The 23,824-nt window shown below is 42.0% G+C and overlaps 2 protein-coding genes across 2 annotated transcripts in view; both read right to left on the bottom strand.

The window, feature by feature from the left end:
- The window catches only part of LOC131190555 (cytochrome P450 2C5-like), a 72,763-nt gene that overhangs the window by 13,848 nt on the left and 35,091 nt on the right, over nt 1–23,824 (bottom strand). The window lies entirely within an intron of this gene.
- On the bottom strand, nt 227–23,408 carry LOC131192456 (cytochrome P450 2C20-like). The gene is made up of 9 exons (XM_058171618.1): nt 23,168–23,408; nt 8,798–8,960; nt 7,482–7,631; nt 5,614–5,774; nt 4,743–4,919; nt 3,325–3,466; nt 1,766–1,953; nt 1,353–1,494; nt 227–1,225 (listed from the first exon to the last, which is right to left on the bottom strand). The coding sequence occupies exons 1-9, from the start codon at nt 23,339–23,341 to the stop codon at nt 1,026–1,028; spliced, it is 1,497 nt and encodes a 498-aa protein (XP_058027601.1). The 5' UTR covers nt 23,342–23,408; the 3' UTR covers nt 227–1,025.

The raw sequence follows: 23,824 nt of genomic DNA, 5'->3' as shown, positions 1-23,824 counted from the left end.
AGAAACTTCTTGAGTCAATTTATTTCCCTTTTGACAGGAGATTTTATCAGTAGAGGACAAAAAAAGAACAAGAACCCTTTGAGGAATCCAGTAAACGTGAAACAATATTTTCTGAGGAATGGCTTCCATTTTGAAATCCTAAGATGTATTTTTGCATTTTGTACATCTGGAACTATATTTTTTTAGAACAAGTTTTTATTGATTTTTTAGTTTCCCCCTCTACACACATACATGATTTATGAACAGAGTATTGACCATATTATATCTTATACAATTCAATATATTCAAATACATTTTACTTAGTTACAGTTTTTGCAAAAATATTTGTTTTTCATAGTTTTTATTCATTTCCTAATATTCCCTTGCTCATTTTATTAAGTCACATCTTCTTTCGCCCTCAAGTTCTAATTTCTCCATTTTTATTCATGTTCATTCTCTTTCATTCTTTTTTTTAAAAAACTACATCTGGAACCATTGATTTTCTGAAATTATATATTTTAATTCTTTATTATCTACAATAATGAAGTTATTTATCAGAGTTTAGATATAGCAAATATTATAGTTCAATTATATATAATACTCAGTCTGTCAGTCTTTAAAACATTAGATTACCATTAGATATCAACAAAAGATGACTCGATCTTGCATTTAGCCAAAGTGTACCAATACAAGATCTTCCTGTTACCTTAAAATATAGATTAGTCCACAACATCAATTTGCAATAAAACTTCTGAGAGCCTTGTATGGTTAAATATCCAGTAGGGATTATATATTGAAAGTTTGATGAGTATAGCTTGGGGGGGAAAGTTATTATTTCAGAAGGATTGTTAATTGTGCCAAAATATATAACAGATAATAAAACAGAAAACAGATAAGAAACAGAAAAGAGATAAGAGGTCAGAGTAGCTACCTTTGCTATAAATATTATATTTGTATTCCACATCATTATTAAGATTGCCTTTAAATGTAATAGCCATCCCACATGCTTTATTTGAGTATCTATTAAGGTAGGTTCTTTCTCCTAATTATTTACTACAAGTGTCCACTGAACGTTTAACAGCTCGTATAAGGGGGTATTGATTATTTATGAAGTCCGTATACAAAGACATTACATCCGCATCTTTAGTGTCCCCAACCAGAGAGAAGGTGAAATTCTGGAGCAGGGCACTGAAGAACAGGAAAAGCTCCATCCTAGCCAGGGCCTCCCCTGGACAGGCCCTCTTCCCTACAAGAGCAATGAAGAAAACAGAGGTTATTTAGGAAGTACTTGCTGGAATTGTCTCTGATAAAAGACTCACATAGATCAGGTAAACATATGAATTAGTAATACAATCTGTTCCAGAGGCTTGTACCTGCTGAGAATGGCATGAAAGGATCTCTCTTCCTGAACTGGCCATTTTCATCCAAAAAATGGTTGGGATTGAACTTCTCTGGAGTCTCCCAATGAAGAGGGTCAAAATGTACAGAGGAGAAGACTGGCACAATAGCCACGCTCTAGAAGGAGAGGAAGAAACAGATGTCATTAGATGATACTATTTCATAAGGAGAAGAAAGTGCCTTTGCTTTCCACTTGCCTAAAATAAAAACAGGCAGTGACTAGCTATCTGCTGAACCTTGAAGAATGAGGAGGGAAGGAATAGATATTTATTTCAATACATATTTCTCTAAATTGCTCTTTTATTCAAACTGCCTAGCATATCAAGGATCTAAGTCATTCTTCCCTTTCTTCCCTAGAGAACCTTTATAAATACTTGTATCACCATACCTTGGGAATGATGTAACCACGAAACTTTGTGTCACAAGTTGTTGCCCGTGGAAAGGTTTCAAGGCTCCCTTTCTGATATCGCTGAACCTCGTGAATAACAGCATTTGTGAAAGGCATCTTCAACCTATCTTCCATGCTTGGAGTGCGATTTGAACCCACCACCTCATCAATTTCCTGTTGCACCTTAGCTGTGAGAAGAACAGATTGAGATGAGATTGACAGCCTTGGCCATGCTGAGTACCTGCAGTCCTTTGAATAGAAATATGTGTTCCAAAGCACATTCAGGGAAGATGATTCTAGTCAAGACAATGGCTCCTTCTCAGAGTCATTTCTCAGCAGAGATCATTTCAACTTTTCTAGTCCAAGATGAGATTCATATTATTTATATCTCTGTTCCTTTACTAGATATCTTGAGAGGCAGTAAGCATGAAACATTTCTGTGTGGGCTTTCTGAAGATTAAAATCTCCACCCAAAATGGGATAAACAGTAGTCAGGAGAAAAGATACAGCTCTTAAACTAATTTCCTAAACTGTTTTTATATGTATGCATTAATATTTATGCCAGCAGCAAACAAGCATTCATTCCTCCAAAAATCATGAGCCCCATTTCCAAAAAGCTAGTGGTTCAATCTATAACTAATCAAGCAATTTTAGAAGGTATCATAAATTAAGATTAATTACATTATGTAACAATCTTTATTATTTTTCATCTATGTCATAATTAGACATTTCTGTGGAAAACCATTTTACCATTGTCTGAAGTAGTGCAGTTCAAAAAGTTGGAGATGGTACCTTGAGTTAAAATGAATGTTCATTTAAATTATTGCAAAAATGATCCTCAAGAAAAATTATACTATACTAATTTCAGTCATTCATACTAGGATTCCATAAAGCAAGTATTAAATTTATGTAATTGGTTGATTGGCCTATGGCTGTATTGGGGTGGGGGAAGAGATTGTTGTTAGAGCATTCAATCACTTGCCCCAAAGGTGTTTTTTCAGGAGGCAACTGGACTTTCTTGTTTTTTTTTGGAAGACATTTCTCTTCTCACCCAAGAAGCTTCTTCAGCTCTGACTGAATGGTGGGGAATGGAAGGATTTATATTCCTTGCAGACAGCTGGTCATTTGCATCCTTTTAGAGAGTCATTGAGGCACTTGGAGGTTTATCTGTGTCCTCGGGGTCACCTGAGTAGTGCAAATGATTCCTGTAGTCTGCAATTTTTTCTGAATTCTAGATGAATGGATACCAATTGACTAGAATTGTCTTCATAAAATCTCAACATTTGATGGGAAACTCATTTGTTCTAAGGGCAGGTTAGCTAGATTGGGAATCTAAAAAAAAAATTCTATAAGAAAACAGTGGGAAAATACTTCCCAAATGTTCCTAGGAAAAATGCAAAAATCCAGCTGCAATGAGTTTACTTTAGTCAATTCCATTTTACTTTCTTTTTTTTAAAAAAAAATATGTTTTCTTTAAACACCATCATTACTTTCTTAGCATTAATAGTGGCAATCCTAGAAGTACCAACATCTTTATATATCTGTGGGTATTTTTATACCTTGAATGTGTGGCAATTTACCCATCGCTAGAAGGCTGCAAAGCAAAGTGTGGCTTGTGGTTACTGTCCCAGCAAGAAAGAGTCCAAACACAATAATCACAAGATCTTCAAGAGTGTATATACCCTCAGATGGTTTCTCTTCCTAAAAAGAAAATGGAAAGAGAAACAGATGAACAAAAAAATTTTATTTGGAATTGAAATAAAGTCATTCATAAAACTCTTCCTAGTGACTCTTTCAATTAAAGGAAATATAATTCAACCAGAGTGACTTTAGAACATATTTTATTTATTTATTTTATTTATTTATTTTGTCAAATACATATTAAATAATATATATAAGTATAAGCATGAATGGAATACATAAAATGAATACAACTAAAGGGAACATTAGAACAGGGACGGTAGGCACCCTGGTGCTCTTATACATGCTCTTTACAGACCTCTTAGGAATGGGGTGAGGTCAACAGTAGACAGTCTTAGGTTAAAGTTTTGAGGATTTTGGGATGAGACCACGGAGTCTGGTAGTGCATTCTAGGCATTGACCACTCTGTTACTGAAGTCATATTTTCTGCAAACGAGATTGGAGCGGTTCACATTAAGTTTGAATCTATTGTATGCTCGTGTATTGTTGTGGTTAAAGCTGAAGTAGTCATTGATGGGAAGGAAATTGTAGCAGATGATTTTATGAGCTATGCTCAGGTCATACCGAAGGCGGCGTATTCTTGTGAAATATTTCTGGACGCGCTCAATTGTATTAATGTCCGATATGCAGTGTGGGTTCCAGATAGATAAGCTCTTCAATTCTAAAATATTTTGGGGATCATTATTTCACACAGAGAAAGAAACAGCTTGCCTGTCTGATCTACTCATCAAATATTTACCATAAGAATTAATACTCTGGTTTTGACTAACATTGTTGGAGCTGGCCTAAACAATTCCCAAGGTGCATGCTTGGAAAAGAATCTGTTCCATAGAAATTTACTTGTTACATCTGACAGACTAATCCTAATAGAGATTGCTTCTGCAAGGTGATTCTAGAAAATGCTACTTAATTATCTTTGTATCACCTATTGTGATTGTAGATTTCTCAAGAAACACCTTCTAAAATTTAAATCAGTATGGGAAGAAAGTATTTATGCATACTCATTTTTTGAAGGAAAATTCTGCTTTCTTAAAGTTAACAGAGTTCATTTTTATTGTTTCACCTAATTTTCAGAACTGAATGGCTACCTTTAGCAACAATTATGCCTGGAATTGTAATATATGCCAACTAATGGCAATGAATGGTTTGTCCAAAAGTAAACAAAAAAGGGGGGAATAAATATTTCTATAGTTCTTCATTTAGAATGAACTAGTTCCATCTTAGATGCATAATAGAGATATTTAAACGATTATGCAGATATGATATCTATACCTACCTTCTCCAGTCTAAGAAGGAAGCAATCGATATAATCACGCAGGTTCTGGGGGTCCAATGTCTTTTTGTGCAAATCCACATTCTCACGGACATAATCAAGGACACTGTCAATCTCACCAAAAATTTTTCTGTGTGGTCCAGGAAAGAATTCCACTATTTTTGGAAATGTATTGTATACCTGTTATAGAGTTCACATTAAATACTATAGCTTATTAGACCATTATGGTGGAGGATTAATGCCCCAAATATTCAAAAAATAGCTTTTACTCTGATATTGCTACTCTGACACTCTGTCAAGGGATTCCCCCACTGCTTTCTTAGCCTCCCACATCTCTTCCACAAAGGGATAATTGTAAAAATGGCCAAAATCCTCCAAGAGACGAAGATAGAAGCTGGCTGTGTACATAAAGATAGGCGAGCTGTCTAACAATTCCATGATAAGAAGAGATATATCTGTCCAGAATCTGACATGGCCCAAAGGAGTTACGAGAGAAGGAAATGGTTCCCTATGAAATAAGCCCAGCCAAGAGATATTTTGCTGAGAACCAATTTATGCTTGGATGTCTTGATTTCAGGAGTGAAATGCTCCCTGTTCGGACCGGATCGCCTGAAGCTCCACCCACCCATCCGGTTGTCGCTACTTCCTGGTTTTAACCAGGAAGTAATGTGTTTTTTACCCTCTGCGTATACGCAGAAGGTTTTGCGCATGCACCTGCACTTCTGAACCAGTAAGGAAGGTAAGTAGATTTCATTCATGCTAGATTTGCCTTCTCCTGCTTAGTAGCTCATCAAATCTAATCTTACATTTCTGACACACCTGCTAATTAAAATGGGGGTTCATGACAAAAAAAGGATCAGGTGGATTAACATACCAGTCCTAAGAAACTAACAGAGTGTCTTAGTTGAGACTCAAAAATCTTCTGGTTCTGTATGAAGGTTTTATCTTTGTAATCAAATCGATTGCCAAAGACAACTGCACAGATCACATTAGAAACAGCACTTGCAAAAATTCTTCTTGGATCGAAAGGCTGCCCTGAGGGGAAAAAAACGTTTATGAGTGGGATCGGTGAATGTGGATCTTCCCTTTCTCAAATCTCACCTCAAAACCACAATAGAAAGTGATTCAGGTCTGAGAAATTGGAATTATTATTCTTTCCCACTTTCCTAAGAATGGAATATAAACACAATATTAAAATCCTGTTTTATTGCTGTCTTCTTCAGTCAAGAATTGTTTTCTCACTCCTCCCTTTGCCTTTTTCTGCTCATGGCAGGTTTTTCCACCTTGTCCCTTCCTGTCTTCATCTCTTCAAAGGTTCTGCCTCCTGTTTTAACTGAGCTCTCCTGCCTTACCCTCCCTTCCTCCTTCTAAACTCTCTCTTATCCTGTTTTCTTTCTATATTTCTTTAAATAGTATCATTTACTAGTCATTCCATTATTTCTCCCTTCTCATTCCAGAGGTTTGTCCATTAAAGATTATATTCAAAGGTGCCACAATTCACTAAAGCGGGGTGTCAAACAGAAGGCCCGGGGACCGAAGCCAGCTTGCAAAGAGCTTAGATGTGGCTCGTGGGGCCACTCTGGAAACAGCGAAGGACTTCCCATTGTGCCTCTGCCAGTGAAAACGGAGCTCAAAAAGGTTGCTGGCAGAGGGTTGCAGGAGACCGTCCCAGCCAAAAACGGAGCTTGGGAGCATGTTTTCACTGGCAGAGCACTCAGGCTACCACAGGCATCCCCAACACAAGTGACATCATGCTGGTCACACCCACCCTGGCCACGCCCCACCCCACCCCACCCCCAAGTTCAAACATAACCCTGATGCGGCCTCAGTGAAATCAAGTCTGATACCCCTGCACTAAAGGACTACTGTTTGTGACCCCTTAATTCAGATCCATAGTGCCTTTTAGTTCTCCTCATGCAAACTGCCCATAAAAGCAAATCATTATCCATGGTTTCATTTCTGCCTTTAAATTACTATCTATCTTTGCTGGCTGCTGATTTTGCCTGGTTTTTAATATAACATTATGTTTAAGTGGTTTTTTAAAGAAACTTTTTGCTTCTTTTTCAAGTTTTAACCAAGCACTCTGTTACTTCTATCCTTCTCTCCTTCTAACATACCAATTTAAAAAAAAAAAAAGAAATCACTTTTTTTCCTATTTCTTTTTATCTCCTTCCAGAAGTGACATGACCACAAGGATGGCTTTCAAAGCTGCTTCAACTTCCTGAATAAATTCTATTTCTGGCCATTTAATTCAAATCCATGTTGCCTATTCTTATACATGTGTTCCTAACCTCACTTAGTTTACCTGTTCATAAAGTTTTTTTGCTGGTTTCTGAATGTGCTTAATGTGTGTTACTGCATCCAGCCTAACATTTCACTAGTTTGGGCAAAGTTGTAATTTTATAAAGCCATAATTGCCCCATTAAATAACTTCCTAGTATTTCTGATCTGTCAGTGCTTCAGCCACAGTAAGATTTCAGTAATTCTGTGCAAGGTTGTAGTTTTATCAAGCCAAAAGGTAACACTAGATAAAAAAGAGGGGGAAACAGTTCTATTACTTTTCCCTTTGCTTCTGAACAATACCATGAAAATAAAAAGGAGGGGGGCATTTACTACCTATATAAATTTTTCTTTATTTTGTGCACGTAAGTGCAGAGGATTTGAGATTCAGTGTAGAATCTAGTTTTCTTGCAACTTCACATAATACAACAAATCCTTTCCAGATTCTTTTCTTTTTTTAACCTTTTGTGGTAGCCATTTCCTCCACCAGACAAAGGGCTTCCTCCTGCACCCTCTCAGACATTCTTTTCTTCCCCATCCCAAAATCTCGCAAAGTGGACAATGTGAACCGTCGTAGCTCCTTCCATTTCTTCTCATCAGTAGTGGTCAGACCTGAAACCAAAGACACAGGAAACAGATCACAATGTGATATCAGTTCTCAACTTTTGCAGAAGGGAAAAAAATTATACATTACAAATTTCCCCTCCCCACTTTTAAAGTAAACAAGCCTTTATGCTTGAATTACTAATTAGATGAACTGCACAGTTTTCATCTATTCATTCTTGAGTGCTCTCATATTAAGAGAAGAATGAATGAGGTTGTGGAAATCATGTCACAAGTTACTGTAAGTGTGATATGGATAGGAACAGATCCCTAGACCAGTCATGGACAGAATTCTATACTAAGTTGCACACTTCTCAGTAAGCAGAGGAAAATGGGAGTTGCTTTAGTTCAGGTATTTTTGTATAGTAGAGGTATTGTTCACAAAAAGAAGTCACTTCCAATTGCTCCCTCACTTGGTTGCTTCATTATGTACCATCAAGCCACTGTCAATTATAAGCAACCACATAGATTTTGTCCATTACAGCCTCTCTCCAACCTAGTTCTTGAGGATTTTGATATACTTGTCATCATTGTAACTAATTCCATCATCTCTCCTTCCTACCACATTTCCCACAATTACAACTCTCTCTAGAGAGCTAAGCAATCTTTGCACAATCTTTCTGAAATATGATCATTTGAGTCTAGTCATTTGTGATTTGAGTGCAAATTTTGGACTGATTTGTTCAATGATTTGTTGTCTTGGGTATCCATGATTTCTCAGGAATCTTATCTGGAATCTTCTCCAGCATCAAAGCTTAAAGGCATTCAATATTTTCCCTATCCTGCTTCTTCAAAATGTAAATTATTTTGAAGGTAAATGAAATTGATATTCAACATTAATTCAGATAACATAAGCCAAAAAGTGTCTTCGTTGGTAAACCATTTTGTATGTCTTCCCAAAGGACAATTTAGAGGTCAAATTATTGTTATTGTTATTTGTTGTTGTTGTTTTGCATGTAAGTGACAATCTGAGCAGACTTGAGAAGTGACTAGTGGAAAGGAAATGGTGAAAAAACATTTCCTTCCTTTTTCAAGAAGCATGATCAAATCTACATCTTTACAAGACATTTCAAGTGAATCTTTCACAACTATCAATATTACTAATGGCATTCAGATAATTTGTACAGAAAATTAAAGAAAAACAATAACTAATAAGAAAATGAAAGAGGATCAACCTTTATTTTGGAACATTCGCCTATTAGCAGGCATTTCAGTTCGCCCACCAAATTCTTCTGAATGATCTACCAAAGCATCTTTTACCACCTCGTACCCACAAAGAGCAACCATTGGTTTTGATCCATTCCAGACAGTAAATACAGGTCCATATTTATCAGCAAGCTAAGGGTAGAATTAAATGAAAATTCAGTTAATTAGGTGACAAAGCATTTTTGGTTAAATTATTATAAAGTAGTTTTGAAATACTTCTTAAATTTGCCAGAGCTTCGATAATTTTTAATACCTACAAAATACGTCAATATGATTATGATCCAATGCATGGCATTTATTTCCTAGTTGGTGATTGACCGGCCATGTTATGTAGGCCTTCATGGGTATCTGTGCATTAGAGAACCTAGCTTGCAGAGAATAGCTTGAACTGATCCAGATAAAACTGTGCTTTGGTTATACTTCTAGCACAAAAGGACTAAAATGCAGAAGTTTTATTTTTACCATTAACAAAAAAAAATATGTGTTGCAAAGGTAAAACTAAGCCTGAAAACTATTTTGATGAGAGCTTCTTAAAGTTGGTCAAGTGATTATTTGCTGTGTCAAGGAGAGGCCTTGGGACTTATGGTGAAGATTTTTATAGTAACAGTAACAGAGTTAGAAGGGACCTTGGAAGTCATCTAGTCTGACTCCCTGCTCACGCAGGAGACCTGTATTAGGGATTCGAACCACTGAACTGCCGACCTTTCTGATCAACAAGCTCAGTGTCTTAGCCACTGAACCACCTAGTCAGGATCAAGATAACCAACACACCCAGGGAGAGATCATTCTCTCTGAGAAGAGTTTTTTTCTAGACTGTTGTTTTTTCAACTTTCCAACAGAAGGAACCAGCATTCCTTTAGTTTATATGACTCTCCTAGGTTAGGGAAAGTTCTAGAATCATCTCTACTCAGCAATGGTCTGCAATCAGCTTCAGGAGCTGTGCTTAAGAGCACTAGTGAGTCGGCGGCTGGGGGGGCAAGGCTTCAATCACTTTGTCATTTGAAAAGCAGCAATTTCGGAATTTATTTTTCAAATGGAAATCAAGTTGTGACTTTCATTTCTTAATCACTTTTAAGGACTATTAATCTTTATTAAGCTAGAAGAGACTTTCTTTAGTCACAGCCTGTTATTCCTTTTTGAAGATCTGTGCCATTTTGGAGATTTCTTTATTGTTAAACAGCAAGGAAGAAAAATACTGAAGGCAAGCTAAAATAAGGAAGTGTGGAGTGTTTTTTTAAAAACTTTGAAGACCTTAGGTCTTCAAATGCTATTAAACACTTCTATAGAGGCAGAGGACAATTAGTCTCCGCTGCCTTAAAACTCTTTGAGGCTAAAACATTTGTGCAAATTCTTTATGGGGCACAAGCAGGAATCTTCGCAAAGAAAGACTCACTAGAAATCATACAAACTAAATTCCTGTGAGCCATTTTAGCTGCACCCAAAGGAACACCAAACACACAGTTAAAGATTGAAACAGGTATGCCTCAAATTCAGGTAAGAGCCTGGAAGCTGATGATTACCTATTGGCTAAGAATTAATTTCTTTCCAGAAGGACTGACCTTCTGTACTGACCTTCTAGTATTGACTGATAAATTCCCCTCCCTCTGGAAACAGGTGATAGACCATAAGCTAGGCTGTTATGGGCTCTCCCAGTATTTTTAATAACCCTAGGCTTTGACCAAGCTAAACAAGTAGTCATTAATAGAATAAAAGACATGGAATTCCATTCAGAAAGAAATAGTATGCCTCTCCACAGTATTAAACAGAATTAAACAGGATGTGTGTGAATCATCAAGATATTTAACATAACATAACGTAATAACAGAGTTGGAAGGGACCTTGGAGGTCTTCTAGTCCAACCCCCTGCCCAGACAGGAAACCCTACACCATTTCAGACAAATGGCTATCCAACATTTTCTTAAAAATTTCCAATGTTGGAGCATTCACAACTTCTGGAGGCAAGTTGTTCCACTTATTGATTGTTCTAACTGTCAGGAAATTTCTCCTTAGTTCTAAGTTGCTTCTCTCCTTGATTAGTTTCCACCCATTGCTTCTTGTCCTGCCTTCAAGTGCTTTGGAGAATAGCTTGACTCCCTCTTCTTTGTGGCAGCCCCTGAGATATTGGAACACTGCTATCATGTCTCCCCTTATCCTTCTTTTCATTAAACTAGACATACCCAGTTCCTGCAACCGTTCTTCATATGTTTCATATTTAAAGGACCTGATTTTCCCGATTTTCCCAAAATATAGAATAGCATTCTCCAGAGCCAGATTTAATATCCTCCCTTCAGGGCAGATATAATAAGACCCCAATAGCAGAACGAGTATGTATATGTGGTAAAGAAGAAGTCACACATGTCTTACTGCATTGTGAGTTATACCGTGCTTTTAGGTCAATGCATATTCTCTCCTTACTAGAGAGATTACCAGGGAGGGCAGACAATTTTTATGTAGACTATTTCCTCTGGGACACAAACCCAGCTACTATGCTTGCAATAGCAAAATTCTGTGCTGCTGCAATGACCACAAGGAAAAATTCAGTTACAGGACTAAAGACTTGTACCAATTTTTCGTAGATATCTCAAACAATTTTTAGAGAATCTATATTTATACACATACTTATCCACTTAGGTACATGTGGGCACATCAGGTACATGTGGGCATAATCCATACTGTATGATACAATGGATGTTATTATTTGGATGTTATTATTTACTATTATTATTGGTATTATCTTTTAATATTATTGTAAATAGATTCTTGTCTTTTGCTGGTCTATGACCATAATAAATTTTATATATATTCTAACTTTGATGGCGAAATATAAGAGTAGAAAGTTGTGGTTCTAGGTTCCCATTTTTAAGTGATTTGTAGCTGTTTTGCTGTAGGTGGTTAAAACTGTCTGATTTTTATGAATCCTGATTGGCCAGCAATTTTTAAGTGACATAAAAAGAAACCCTACTCTTTGACTAAAGAAGAAGTTAAGAAGATGGAGAAACAAATTATTAGAGATGTATTTGAAAAATTCTTAAATAAAACAGACCAGCTATGTTCCAAGGATGTTAAAATAAAACTATTTAAACTACTTCAGAGATGCAATTATATGCAGAAAGTTATCAAACCATGCAGGCAATTTCACAAGTAGCTGACAATGTCAAGGAGTCAATTGCAATTTTGGAATATAAATCTGACACCAATCTTTATCATGATGATATACATATAAACCTCCCAACACAACTGAAAGAAGAGTTTCAAGAAAACCTGCAATTTTCAAGAGGACAAGTTTGTGACTTTTTCTTCATTGATATTAACAAGGTTGAAAAATCCTTGAGAAAAAGAGAAGTTTATAATTACTTGATTAACATTCCAGAGAAGAAAAAATATTTTATTCTATGAAGATAAGCTGGAAGGAGTGATTTAAACTTAATGAGTCTATTGGAATCAGGATGGATTTTTATCTGTTTGATATTTGTAACTGAAAGAACACTTCAATGTAAATTGTGTTTGAAAATGCATTTTTTTTCTTTATATATAATGCTTATAGTTATTCCTATAGATTGTAAAATATTACTGTTAGTGTATTGGAAAGTATCTATGTTAAGAGGCAGTTAAATAAAAATATGTATTTTCTTAAAGAAAAGTTTAGCCTCTGAAAATGGATGAATACAAAAAGAAATAAATTATTTTATGAGGATAAGTTGGAGCGAGTGATTTAAATTTAATGAGTTAGTTGGTGTTAGTTGGATTTTTATTGGTTTGATCTATGTAATTGAAAGAAAGCTCTAATGCAGCTTGTGCTTTGTATTTATAAAATGACTTTGAAAATTGTTTTTTCTTTTATATATAATTTTTGAGTAATATTTAAAGCTTGTGAAATATTACTGAAAGCAAATTTTAAACTATGTATGTTAAGAGGAAATTTTTAAAAAGATGTATTAGAACTTACTGATTTTAGAAATGTTTTTAAAGAAAAGTTTAATGTTTTAAAATGAATGGGAAAAAGTGCTTTTTTTCCCTTTAAAAGTTAAAGAATTAGAAAGGATATAATGAATTTTGTTAATCAAAATGGTGGTAGTTTATAAAGTGCAAACAGAAATATTACTAAACAGAATAACAGAGTTGGAAGGGACTTTTTATTTATTTATTTATTTATTTATTTATTTATTAAATTTTTATACCGCCCTTCTCCCAAAGGACTCAGGGCGGTGTACAGCCAGAATAAAAACAAAGATATATACAATTTAAAACAACATTTAAAAAGAGCAAATTTTAAAGGCTGATTATTAAAATTTAAGTTAAAAAGTTAAAAGTATTAAAAAACCCAATTAAAATACATCACTAATTATGCCAGTCCCGCTTTAATGAATAAATATGTTTTGAGCTCACGACGGAAGGTCCGAAGATCAGGCACTTGACGCAGGCCGGGGGGAAGTTCGTTCCAGAGCGTCACTGCCCCCACAGAGAAGGCCCTACTCCTGGGGGCCGCCAGCCGACACTGTTTGGCGGACGGCACCCTGAGGAGACCCTCTCTGTGCGAGCGTACGGGTCGGTGGGAGGCAAAGGGTAACAGCAGGCAGTCTCGTAAGTACCCGGGTCCTAAGCCATGGAGCGCTTTAAAGATAGTTACCAAAATCTTGAAGCGCACCCGAAAGACCACAGGAAGCCAGTGCAAGCTACGGAGCAGCGATGTCACGTGGGAGCCACGAGCGGCTCCCGTTACTACTCGCGCAGCCGCATTCTGGACTAACTGCAGCCTCCGGGTGCACCTCAAGGGCAGCCCCATGTAGAGAGCATTGCAATAATCCAGCCTAGACGTAACCAGAGCGTGAGTGACCGTGCATAAGGCATCCCGGTCAAGGAAGGGACGCAACTGGCGAACCAGGCGAACCTGGTAAAAGGCCCTCCTGGCGACGGCCGCCAGGTGTTCATCAAAAGACAGCCGTCCATCCAGGAGGACGCCCAAGTTGCGAACCACCTCCTTTGGGGCCACTAACTCGCCCCCAACAGTCAGCTGCGGATGCAGCTGACTGTACCGGGATGCCGGCATCCACAGCCACTCCGTCTTGGAGGGATTGAGCTTGAGTCTGTTTCTCCCCATCCAGACCCGTACAGCTTCCAGGCACCGGGACAGCACTTCGACCGCTTCGTTGGGGTGGTCCGGGGTGGAGAAGTACAGCTGAGTATCATCAGCGTACAGATGATAACTCACCCCGAAACCACTGATGACCTCACCCAGCGGCTTCATATAGATGTTGAACAGGGTAGGCGAGAGAATCGACCCCTGAGGCACCCCACAAGTGAGGCGCCTCGAGGACGACCTCTGCCCCCCTGTCAACACCGTCTGCGACCGGTCAGAGAGATAGGAGGAGAACCACCGATAAATGGTGCCCCCCACTCCCAATCCCTCCAACCGGCGCAGCAGGATACCATGGTCGATGGTATCGAAAGCCGCTGAGAGATCTAATAGGACCAAGGCAGAGGAGCAACCTCTGTCCCTGGCCCTCCAGAGGTCATCCACCAACGCGACCAAAGCCGTCTCCGTGCTATAACCGGGTCGGAAGCCGGACTGGAACGGGTCTAGATAGACAGTTTTCTCCAGGTGCCGGGGAGCTGCCATGCAACCACATTTCTACAACCTTCGCCACAAAGCGAAGGTTGAGACTGGACGATAATTACCCAAAATAGCTGGGTCCAGGAAGGCTTCTTGAGGAGAGGTCTCACCACCGCCTCCTTCAAGGCGGCGGGAAAACCCTTCCATCAAAGAAGCATTTATAATCCCTGAGCCAGCCTCGTGTCACTTCCTGAGCAGCCAGCACTAACCAGGAAGGGCACGGGTCCAGTAAACATGTAGTTGCATGTAACCTCCCCAGCAACCTGTCCATGTCCTCGGGAGCCACAGAATCGAACTCATCCCAAATAACCTCAACAAGACGTGTCTCTGTCATCTCAGCTGGATCCTCGCAATCTTGGTCCAAACTATCCCGAAGTTGAACGATTTTATCGTATAGATAACCATTAAACTCCTCGGCTCGTCCCTGTAAGGGGTCATCCCGTCCCTCTTGATGGAGGAGGGAACGGGTCACCCGAAACAGGGCGGCCGGGCGGTTATCTGCCGATGCAATGAGAGTGGAAACGTAGGAACGCTTCGCCTCCTTCATTGCCACTAGGTAGGTCCTAGTAAAGGACCTCACTAGTGTCCGATCAGCCTCGGAACGGCTAGACCTCCAAATACTCTCTAGGCGTCTTCTTCTCCAAAGAACTTCTTTGGAGTTCTTCTAGTCCAAACCTCTGCTCAGGCAGGAAACCCTATACCAGTGTTGTTAAACTCGTGGGCCACGGGCCAGATGATCATGTGCAGGCCACACCCATCCCCAGTTTAGCAAAGGGGGGGAAGTTGTGATATGTCATATAATGACAATGTGTCATCGCAAGTTTGACACCACTGCCCTATACCATTTCAGACAAACTTCCAGTGTTGAAGTATTCACAACTTTTGGAGGCAAGTTTTTCCACTGATTAATTGTTCTAACTCTCAGGAAATTTCTCCTTAACTTCTTGGTTGCTTCTCTCCTTGATTAGTTTCCATCCGTTGTTTCTTATCCTGCCTTCAGTGCATTGAAGAATAGATTGACTCCCTCTTCTTTGTGGCAGCCCCTGAGATATCGGAACACTGCTATCATGTCTCCCCCGTCCTTCTTTTCATCAAATTAGACATACCCAGTTCCTGCAACTGTTTTTTATATGTTTTAGCCTCCAGTCCCCTGCTCATCTGTGTTGCTCTTCTCTGCACTCTGCACTATTTCCACAGCAAGGAAGAAAAAGCAGAGATGGTTAAATTGATTGCTTTGTTCAAAGAAGATAATATATTTAATTATGTTATTTTTATTTGGAAATAAGTTCTGGATTTTGTCCCTGTGATGAAAGAAAATGAAACTTTGATTTTGATTTTGCTAATTAGGTAGATTTGTTGTTACAGAAATGGCTAGTGTATACTAATGTGCAAAAGTAAAAAAATTAAAGAGGCTGCAATCTTGTTGTCTTCTACTGTTCTAAAAAGAGTTGGAAGTCAATGCTTTTTTTTCTTTTTCCCCTTTAACCTCATATTTTCTCTTCCCTTCATTTTTTCCTTCCTCTAGTTGCCCATTATTTTTATTTTTATTTTCCTTTGTATTTTATATTTTGATAAACTAATAAAAAATTGAAACAGAAAAGGAATAGGCACAGGTTGAACTGACTTTTCAAAATGTAAGAATTATCTTTCTGTAATCCTCAAAAGTCTGCCATTGATGTATTTGGTTTATTCATTAGAAGCCGTGATGGCGCAGTGGTTAGAATGCAGTACTGCAGGCTACTTCTGCTGACTGCCTGCTGCCTGCGATTTGGCAGATTGAATCTCACCAGGCTCAAGGTTGACTCAGCCTTCCATCTTTCTGAGGTGGTAAAATGAGGACCCAGATTGTTGGGGGCAGTATGCTGACTCTGTAAACCACTAGAGAGGGCTGTAAAGCACTGTGAAACGATATATAAAACTAAGTGTTATTGCTATAAATAAAGAAATCTGTAAGGACAGGCCATGACAAAATGGCTCAGAAGAAAAGGAAAGAAGTGAAAAAAGTAAGAGTATTGCAAAAGTATTGCAAAAAGAAAAACTTATGTATTTCATGAAAAATAATCACCTATACAGTAGATCAATTTCCCAACAGACTGAATGGAAAGTGGATATAAGGAAAGAATATATAGGAGTGCTTCAAACAATGTGCAAGGAATTATATTACAGAGGGCCACTGAAGTAGAAGTATACGAATGGGCTGTTTGATTTTTTTTTTTTACAAAAAAAGGTTACAGATGAAAAAACTGCAAGGAAGAGAATAATTGATTCATTTGAAGGATGGAAACAGGAACTAAATGCTACCATTCATGAAGATAAACTATCTCTGGTAACCTAAATGGGCTTCAAGGAACTAGATTTCCATACTATAGGAAAGAGTTTGTGTTTCTGTATGTCTTTGTTGGGAATGGCTCTTGCGCATGCGCAAGATGGCGGCCCGGTAAAATGACTGGAGCCGACGATGGACGATCTGCAGCAGGCTTGCGCCCCCCGGTCAGTTGTGATCCCCCCAGCAGCCGTGGGAGAGGTCCGTGGACTCTCTCGGACTCACGGCTGCTGAGAATGAGACCGGAGGACGAGGGCGAGCGGTGGAGCGGCCGCCATCTTATGGGGCGTGAGGTGAGGCCGCGGCCCGTCTGTTGTGGAGAGATGAGGCCGCGGCTTATTTTCTTTTATTTTCTTCCCCTGCCGGACCATTCTGCGGTGTTCCTGACTACTTTGCCTGTTCCGCCCTTCCCCTGGCCTCTTTGGAGTGATGTGGGAGTGAAGGGCTGTGAATGGTCCCTCTAGGGGCCTCTCTGCCTGAGATCTCCGGCCTGGATGAGAGGCTCAGCTCCTTGCCACGGTGAGATCGGTGGCATTTTTATATTTTTACATCATGCAGGCCTGGAGGCCTGCTTTAGAGATGCTGGGCCTGGCTCTTTGGAAAGGTCTGGAAAGGTCTGGCCCTGGGGAGTGGGCAGACCTTGGATAGGACCAGGAGCCTTAGGAGCTTTAGGAGTGGATGGCCGGCCTGGAGAGGTTCCTAGTTTTTTGGACTATTTTTTTGGACTATTCTGGCTGAAAGTAGTGGGTGGTGGGCGTGGTGGGCGTGGAGGCTCCCCGGCCTATTTTGGACTGCTCTTCCGTTGATTGTAACGTTTGCATCGTCATCTGCATTCTGTTTGGTCATTATAAGACTCTTTGGCCATGAGGGTTCTTGGAACTGTTATGGAAGATACTGGAAACCAGCTTGTGAGCTGCTGGAGGACCTACTTGAACCTACTCGGAAAGATCTACTTGGAAAGGCCTACCTGGAAAAACCTATTGGAAATATCTGTGGACACCGCTGGCGGTGATAGAAGTGCCACCTTTTTCACCCTATGGATTTTAGGACTGAGCTTTGGGCGGAATATCAATACCTTTGCCATCATGGATGTTATTCTGCCTAGTTTACACCATCTTCCATCTCTAAGCCAGCCACCATTTGAAGTATCACCAGATAATGGTTATTCATCGGATGAATTTTGTGTAATATTCTGCCATCCTGGGACAGTTTCACCTCTCGGCGACTTTTATTTTATTGTATTTATTTATGCGATATTCAGCGCCGGAACTCTTGCACCTGCGAGATGCCCCTGCCTCGCAGGAATGGCCCACTTCATTACCAAGGGCCGGCCTCTATGACGGGTCTTGGGACCCACAGTGGTAGCATGCGAAGAGGAAGAGCCTTTGGGGTTTTTTAGATAGGGCATTTTTAAGGGGTGGGAGGGTAAGGGCGGGTGTTGGGGGAAACCCGTCGGGAGGGGGTCCAGTTCCTGCGTGTGCTCATGTAAGTTAATAGGTTCAAGGTTACGGGGGTTGTGTTCCGCCTGTTGAGGGTGGTTTTATTTGCACGGTAAGTGGGAGGCAGATATGGCGGAAGTGGGGCTCACATTGTTCTATGGGGCGCCGATGTTTGCAGGCGATCGCGCGCCCCGAGCCCTCAAACTTCTCCCGTTTCCCGGATGGTCAAGATCCTCAGAGCCTGGGCCTTCAGCTGATGCTGTGCAACGCACGGTCTGTGGTCAATAAGGCCCCCCTAATTTATGATCTTATCCAGGGGGGTGCCGCGGACCTTATGGGCGTTACGGAGACCTGGTTGGGCACAGAAGGGGGCGTGCCCCTTGTTCAAATGTGCCCACCGGGTTTCCAAGCATTCCATCAGCCGAGGGCCCAGGGTAGGGGTGGGGGGGTGGCGGTTGTGATTAGAGAGAGTCTGGAGCCGAGGGAGACCACTGTACCTCAGATTACCGGGTGTGAATCTCTCTTTGTGAGGTGGGGTCATAGATATCAGATGGGCTTGTTTGTCACGTACCTGGCTCCTTGCGGCGTGACAGCAGCCCTGCCCGAGCCCCTGGAGGTGCTTGCTGGAGTGGCGGTGGAGACCCCCAGACTTATAGTCATGGGGGACTTTAACTTGCCATCAACCGGCATCGTCATCTGCATTCTGTTTGGTCATTATAAGACTCTTTGGCCATGAGGGTTCTTGGAACTGTTATGGAAGATACTGGAAACCAGCTTGTGAGCTGCTGGAGGACCTACTTGAACCTACTCGGAAAGATCTACTTGGAAAGGCCTACCTGGAAAAACCTATTGGAAATATCTGTGGACACCGCTGGCGGTGATAGAAGTGCCACCTTTTTCACCCTATGGATTTTAGGACTGAGCTTTGGGCGGAATATCAATACCTTTGCCATCATGGATGTTATTCTGCCTAGTTTACACCATCTTCCATCTCTAAGCCAGCCACCATTTGAAGTATCACCAGATAATGGTTATTCATCGGATGAATTTTGTGTAATATTCTGCCATCCTGGGACAGTTTCACCTCTCGGCGACTTTTATTTTATTGTATTTATTTATGCGATATTCAGCGCCGGAACTCTTGCACCTGCGAGATGCCCCCGCCTCGCAGGAATGGCCCACTTCATTACCAAGGGCCGGCCTCTATGACGGGTCTTGGGACCCACAGTGGTAGCATGCGAAGAGGAAGAGCCTTTGGGGTTTTTTAGATAGGGCATTTTTAAGGGGTGGGAGGGTAAGGGCGGGTGTTGGGGGAAACCCGTCGGGAGGGGGTCCAGTTCCTGCGTGTGCTCGCGGCGGTAAGTTAATAGGTTCGAAGGTTACGGGGGGGTTGTGTTCCGCCTGTTGAGGGTGGTTTTATTTGCACGGTAAGTGGGAGGGGCAGATATGACAGAAGTGGGGGCTCACATTGTTCTATGGGGGCGCGCGCTCGATGTTTGCAGGCGATCGCGCGCCCCGAGCCCTCAAACTTCTCCCGTTTCCCGGATGGTCAAGATCCTCAGAGCCTGGGCCTTCAGCTGATGCTGTGCAACGCACGGTCTGTGGTCAATAAGGCCCCCCTAATTTATGATCTTATTCAGGGGGGTGCCGCGGACCTTATGGGCGTTACGGAGACCTGGTTGGGCACAGAAGGGGGCGTGCCCCTTGTTCAAATGTGCCCACCGGGTTTCCAAGCATTCCATCAGCCGAGGACCCAGGGTAGGGGTGGGGGGGTGGCGGTTGTGATTAGAGAGAGTCTAGAGCCGAGGGAGACCACTGTACCTCAGATTGCCGGGTGTGAATCCCTCTTTGTGAAGTGGGGTCATAGATGTCAGATGGGCTTGTTTGTCGCGTACCTGGCTCCTTGCGGCGTGACAGCAGCCCTGCCCGAGCTCCTGGAGGTGCTTGCTGGAGTGGCGGTGGAGACTCCCAGACTTATTGTTATGGGGGACTTTAACTTGCCATCGACCGGCATGTCATCTTCAGTTGCTCGGGAGTTCACGGCTTCCATGACAGCCTTGGACCTGACTCAAGTAGTTGATGGCCCTACTCACAGTGGGGGTGGCACACTGGATTTGATTTTCATCTCTGGTCAGTGGTTGAAGGATCTGGTTTTGAGGGATTTAGTCATCGAACCTTTGTCATGGTCAGATCACTCCCTCCTTCGCCTAGACTTTCTGACCGCCACTTAACACCGCAGGGAGACAGAACCAATACGTTGGTTCCGTCCCAGGCGCCTGATGGACCCGGAGAGGTTCCAGATGGAGCTTGGGCCGTTTCCTGAGAGTCTGGCTCACGGCACGGCCAAGGAACTTGTCGCGGCCTGGGAACGGGCCGCGGTGGGGGCCTTGGACCGTGTCGTGCCTTTGCGGCCTCTGACCGGCGTAGGTCCCAACCAGCTCCCTGGTTCTCCGAGGAGCTGAGGGGGATGAAACGCTGGAGAAGACGCCTAGAGAGTTCCTGGAGGTCCAGTCGTTCGGAGGCTGATCGGACACTAGTTAGGTCCTATACTAGGACCTACCTAGTGGCAATGAGGGAAGCGAGACGTCGCTACGTCTCCTCCCTCATTGCGTCGGCAGATAACTGCCCGGCCGCCCTGTTTCGGGTAACTCGCTCTCTCCTTCAACAGGGGGAGCAGGATGACCCGTTGCAGGGACGTGCTGAGGAGTTTAGTGGTTATCTATACGACAAAATCGTTCAGCTTCGGGACGGCTTGGACCAAAATTGGGTAGATCCAGGTGGGATGTCTGAGAGCCGTCTTGTTGAGACTATTTGGGATGAGTTTGACCCTGTGGCTCCCGAGGACATGGACAGGTTGCTGGGTAGGTTGAATGCCACCACATGTTTACTGGACCCGTGTCCCTTCTGGTTGGTGCTGGCCGCACAGGAGGTGACACGAGGCTGGCTCCAGGGGATTACGAATGCTTCCTTGTTGGAGGGGGTCTTTCCGGCCGCCTTGAAAGAGGTGGTGGTGAGGCCTCTCTTCAAGAAGCCTTCCCTGGACCCAGCTGTTTTAGGTAATTATCGTCCGGTCTCCAACCTTCGCTTCACGGCGAAGGTTGTAGAGAGTGTGGTGGCATGTCAACTACCCCAGTACCTGGAGGAAACCGTCTATCTAGACCCGTTCCAGTCCGGTTTTCGGCCCGGTTACAGCACTGAGACGGCTTTGGTCGCGTTGGTGGATGATCTCTGGAGGGCCAGGGATAGGGGTTATTCCTCTGCCTTGGTCTTATTAGACCTCTCAGCGGCTTTTGATACCATCGACCATGGTATCCTGCTGCACCGGTTGGAGGGATTGGGAGTGGGAGGCACTGTTTATCGGGGGTTCTCCTCCTATCTCTCCGATCGGTTGCAGACGGTGTTGACAGGGGGGCAGAGGTCGGCCCCGAGGCGCCTCACTTGTGGGGTGCCTCAGGGGTCGATTCTCTCACCCCTCCTGTTCAACATCTATATGAAGCCGCTGGGTGAGATCATCAGTGGTTTCGGTGTGAGGTACCAGCTGCACGCTGATGACACTCAGCTGTACTTTTCCACACCGGACCACCCTAACGAAGCTATCGATGTGTTGTCCCGGTGTCTGGAAGCCGTACGGGTCTGGATGGGGAGAAACAGGCTCAAGCTCAATCCCTCCAAGACGGAGTGGCTGTGGAGTCATTGGCCCCAATGGAGAGGGTGCGCAACTTGGGCGTCCTCCTGGATGGACAGCTGTCTTTTGAAGACCATTTGACGGCCGTCTCCAGGAGAGCTTTTTACCAGGTTCGCCTGGTTCACCAGTTGCGCCCCTTTCTAGACCGGGATGCCCTATGCACGGTCACTCATGCTCTCGTGACATCTCGTCTGGATTACTGCAACGCTCTCTACATGGGGCTCCCCTTGAGGAGCACCCGGAGACTCCAGGTAGTTCAGAATTCGGCTGCGCGGGTGATAGAGGGAGCCCCTCGTGGCTCCCACGTAACACCTCTCCTGCGCAGACTGCATTGGCTGCCTGTGGCCTTCCGGGTGTGCTTCAAGGTGTTGGTAATGATCTTCAAAGCGGTCCATGGCATAGGGCCGGGCTACTTACGGGACCGTCTGCTGCCACCGAATGCCTCTCACCGACCCGTGCGCTCTCACAGAGAGGGACTCCTCAGGGTGCCGTCGGCCAGGCAGTGCCGACTGGCGGCACCCAGGGAAGGGCCTTTTCTGTGGGGGGCCCACCCTCTGGAACGAGCTTCCCCCAGGACTTCGCCAACTTCCTGACCTTCGAGCCTTCCGTCGCGAGCTTAAGACACATCTATTTATCTGCGCAGGACTGGACTAGAATTTTAATTTTAAATTTTATATGCTTCAATTTTAAATCTGGTTTTAAATGGGGTTTTATTAGTTATATCTCTATTTTAAATATTTGGCCTGTGCAATAAGTTTTTTAATTAATGTTTTACTTTGTATATATATATGTGTTTTTATATGCCTGTAAACCGCCCTGAGTCCCTAGGGAGATAGGGCGGTATAAAAGTATGAATAATAATAAATAAATAAATAAATCTAGTGATCCTCTGGATTTTTGCAGCCCAGATGAAGTTTATTAGGACAGAGGTTGTATCTGCATTTCAACAACCTGGAATTAAACAGGATAACTAGAGGAAGAGGAAGTTTTGGTGAATTTGATGCTAATTCAAATGATACAAATTTGAGGGTCACAGATTTAATTTTCTAACGTTTCTCTTGTTACTATATATTTTAATGAACTTTGAAACCTCCATTGCAGCTTTGTCAGATTGTTACAAGGTGACTTTATACTATAATTCCCGTTGAAGATACATATGAGCCCCAAATAAAATTGGTTGTTTATAGAGTAAATCAAACTAATACAATTAAAGAAAGTATAGGTATCTTTCAAAGTAATCATCAGAAACTTTGAAGAAGTACAATGGTTAACTAGCCTTACCTTTTGATAATGTTTATACAAAGGTAGTACATCTCGCTGAAAGAGATTTCCAAGAATAGGCCATGGAGTAGGTCCAGGGGGCAGCTGCCCCTTTTTCTTGTACATTTGGAAAGATGAGAAAAGGGTGAAAAATATGCAGAGAAGAAGCAAAACTCCTGTCCATGTCAGCTCCATCCTCTTTTGAGTTATTTTCCTTTTCAAAATTGCCAGAAACTGTTTAAATGAGACAAGATTGAAAGAAGAAGCCTAACTGAAGCCCAATCGCATTTAAATAACATATTTCTCTAATCCTTTTTTTTAAAATCAATGTGTTCTTTTACTGCCATCAATGCAGGTTAATCATTTACTAACATCTCCACCTTTGTACTCTGGGTTCAAATAAGTTCTTGTTTTTGTACATTTGGTGCAACAATATGGAGTACATATAAGCTGAGTTTCCAAGGTAAAAATCCTTTCAGAAGAAAATAGTAACAGAATAACAGAGTTGAAAGGGACCTTTGAGTTCTTCTAGGCCAACCCCCTGCATAAGCAGAAGACCCTATTCCATTCCAGACAAGTGGCTGTCCAGTCACATCTTAAAAGCCTCCAGTGATGAAGCATCCAGAATTTCTGAAGAAGGGGTGAAATGCTACCGGTTTGGGCTGGTTCACCTGAACC

The sequence above is a fragment of the Ahaetulla prasina genome, chromosome 2 (genome assembly GCF_028640845.1).
Source record: "Ahaetulla prasina isolate Xishuangbanna chromosome 2, ASM2864084v1, whole genome shotgun sequence".
Taxonomy (NCBI): Eukaryota; Metazoa; Chordata; class Lepidosauria; order Squamata; family Colubridae; genus Ahaetulla; species Ahaetulla prasina.
Note: the sequence above shows the minus strand (reverse complement) of the source record. Positions and strands in the feature narration are given on the sequence as shown.

Excerpts from the sequence above, each read along its gene's own strand:
- LOC131192456 (XM_058171618.1), bottom strand. The coding sequence starts at position 23,341 with ATGGAGCTGACATGGACAGGAGTTTTGCTTCTTCTCTGCATATTTTTC. Across the intron at positions 7,632-8,797 it reads GCGAATGTTCCAAAATAAAG|GTCTGACCACTACTGATGAG; the intron begins GTTGATCCTCTT and ends CTTTGGTTTCAG. Across the intron at positions 5,775-7,481 it reads GGAAATGGCTACCACAAAAG|GGCAGCCTTTCGATCCAAGA; the intron begins GTTAAAAAAAGA and ends TTTTCCCCTCAG.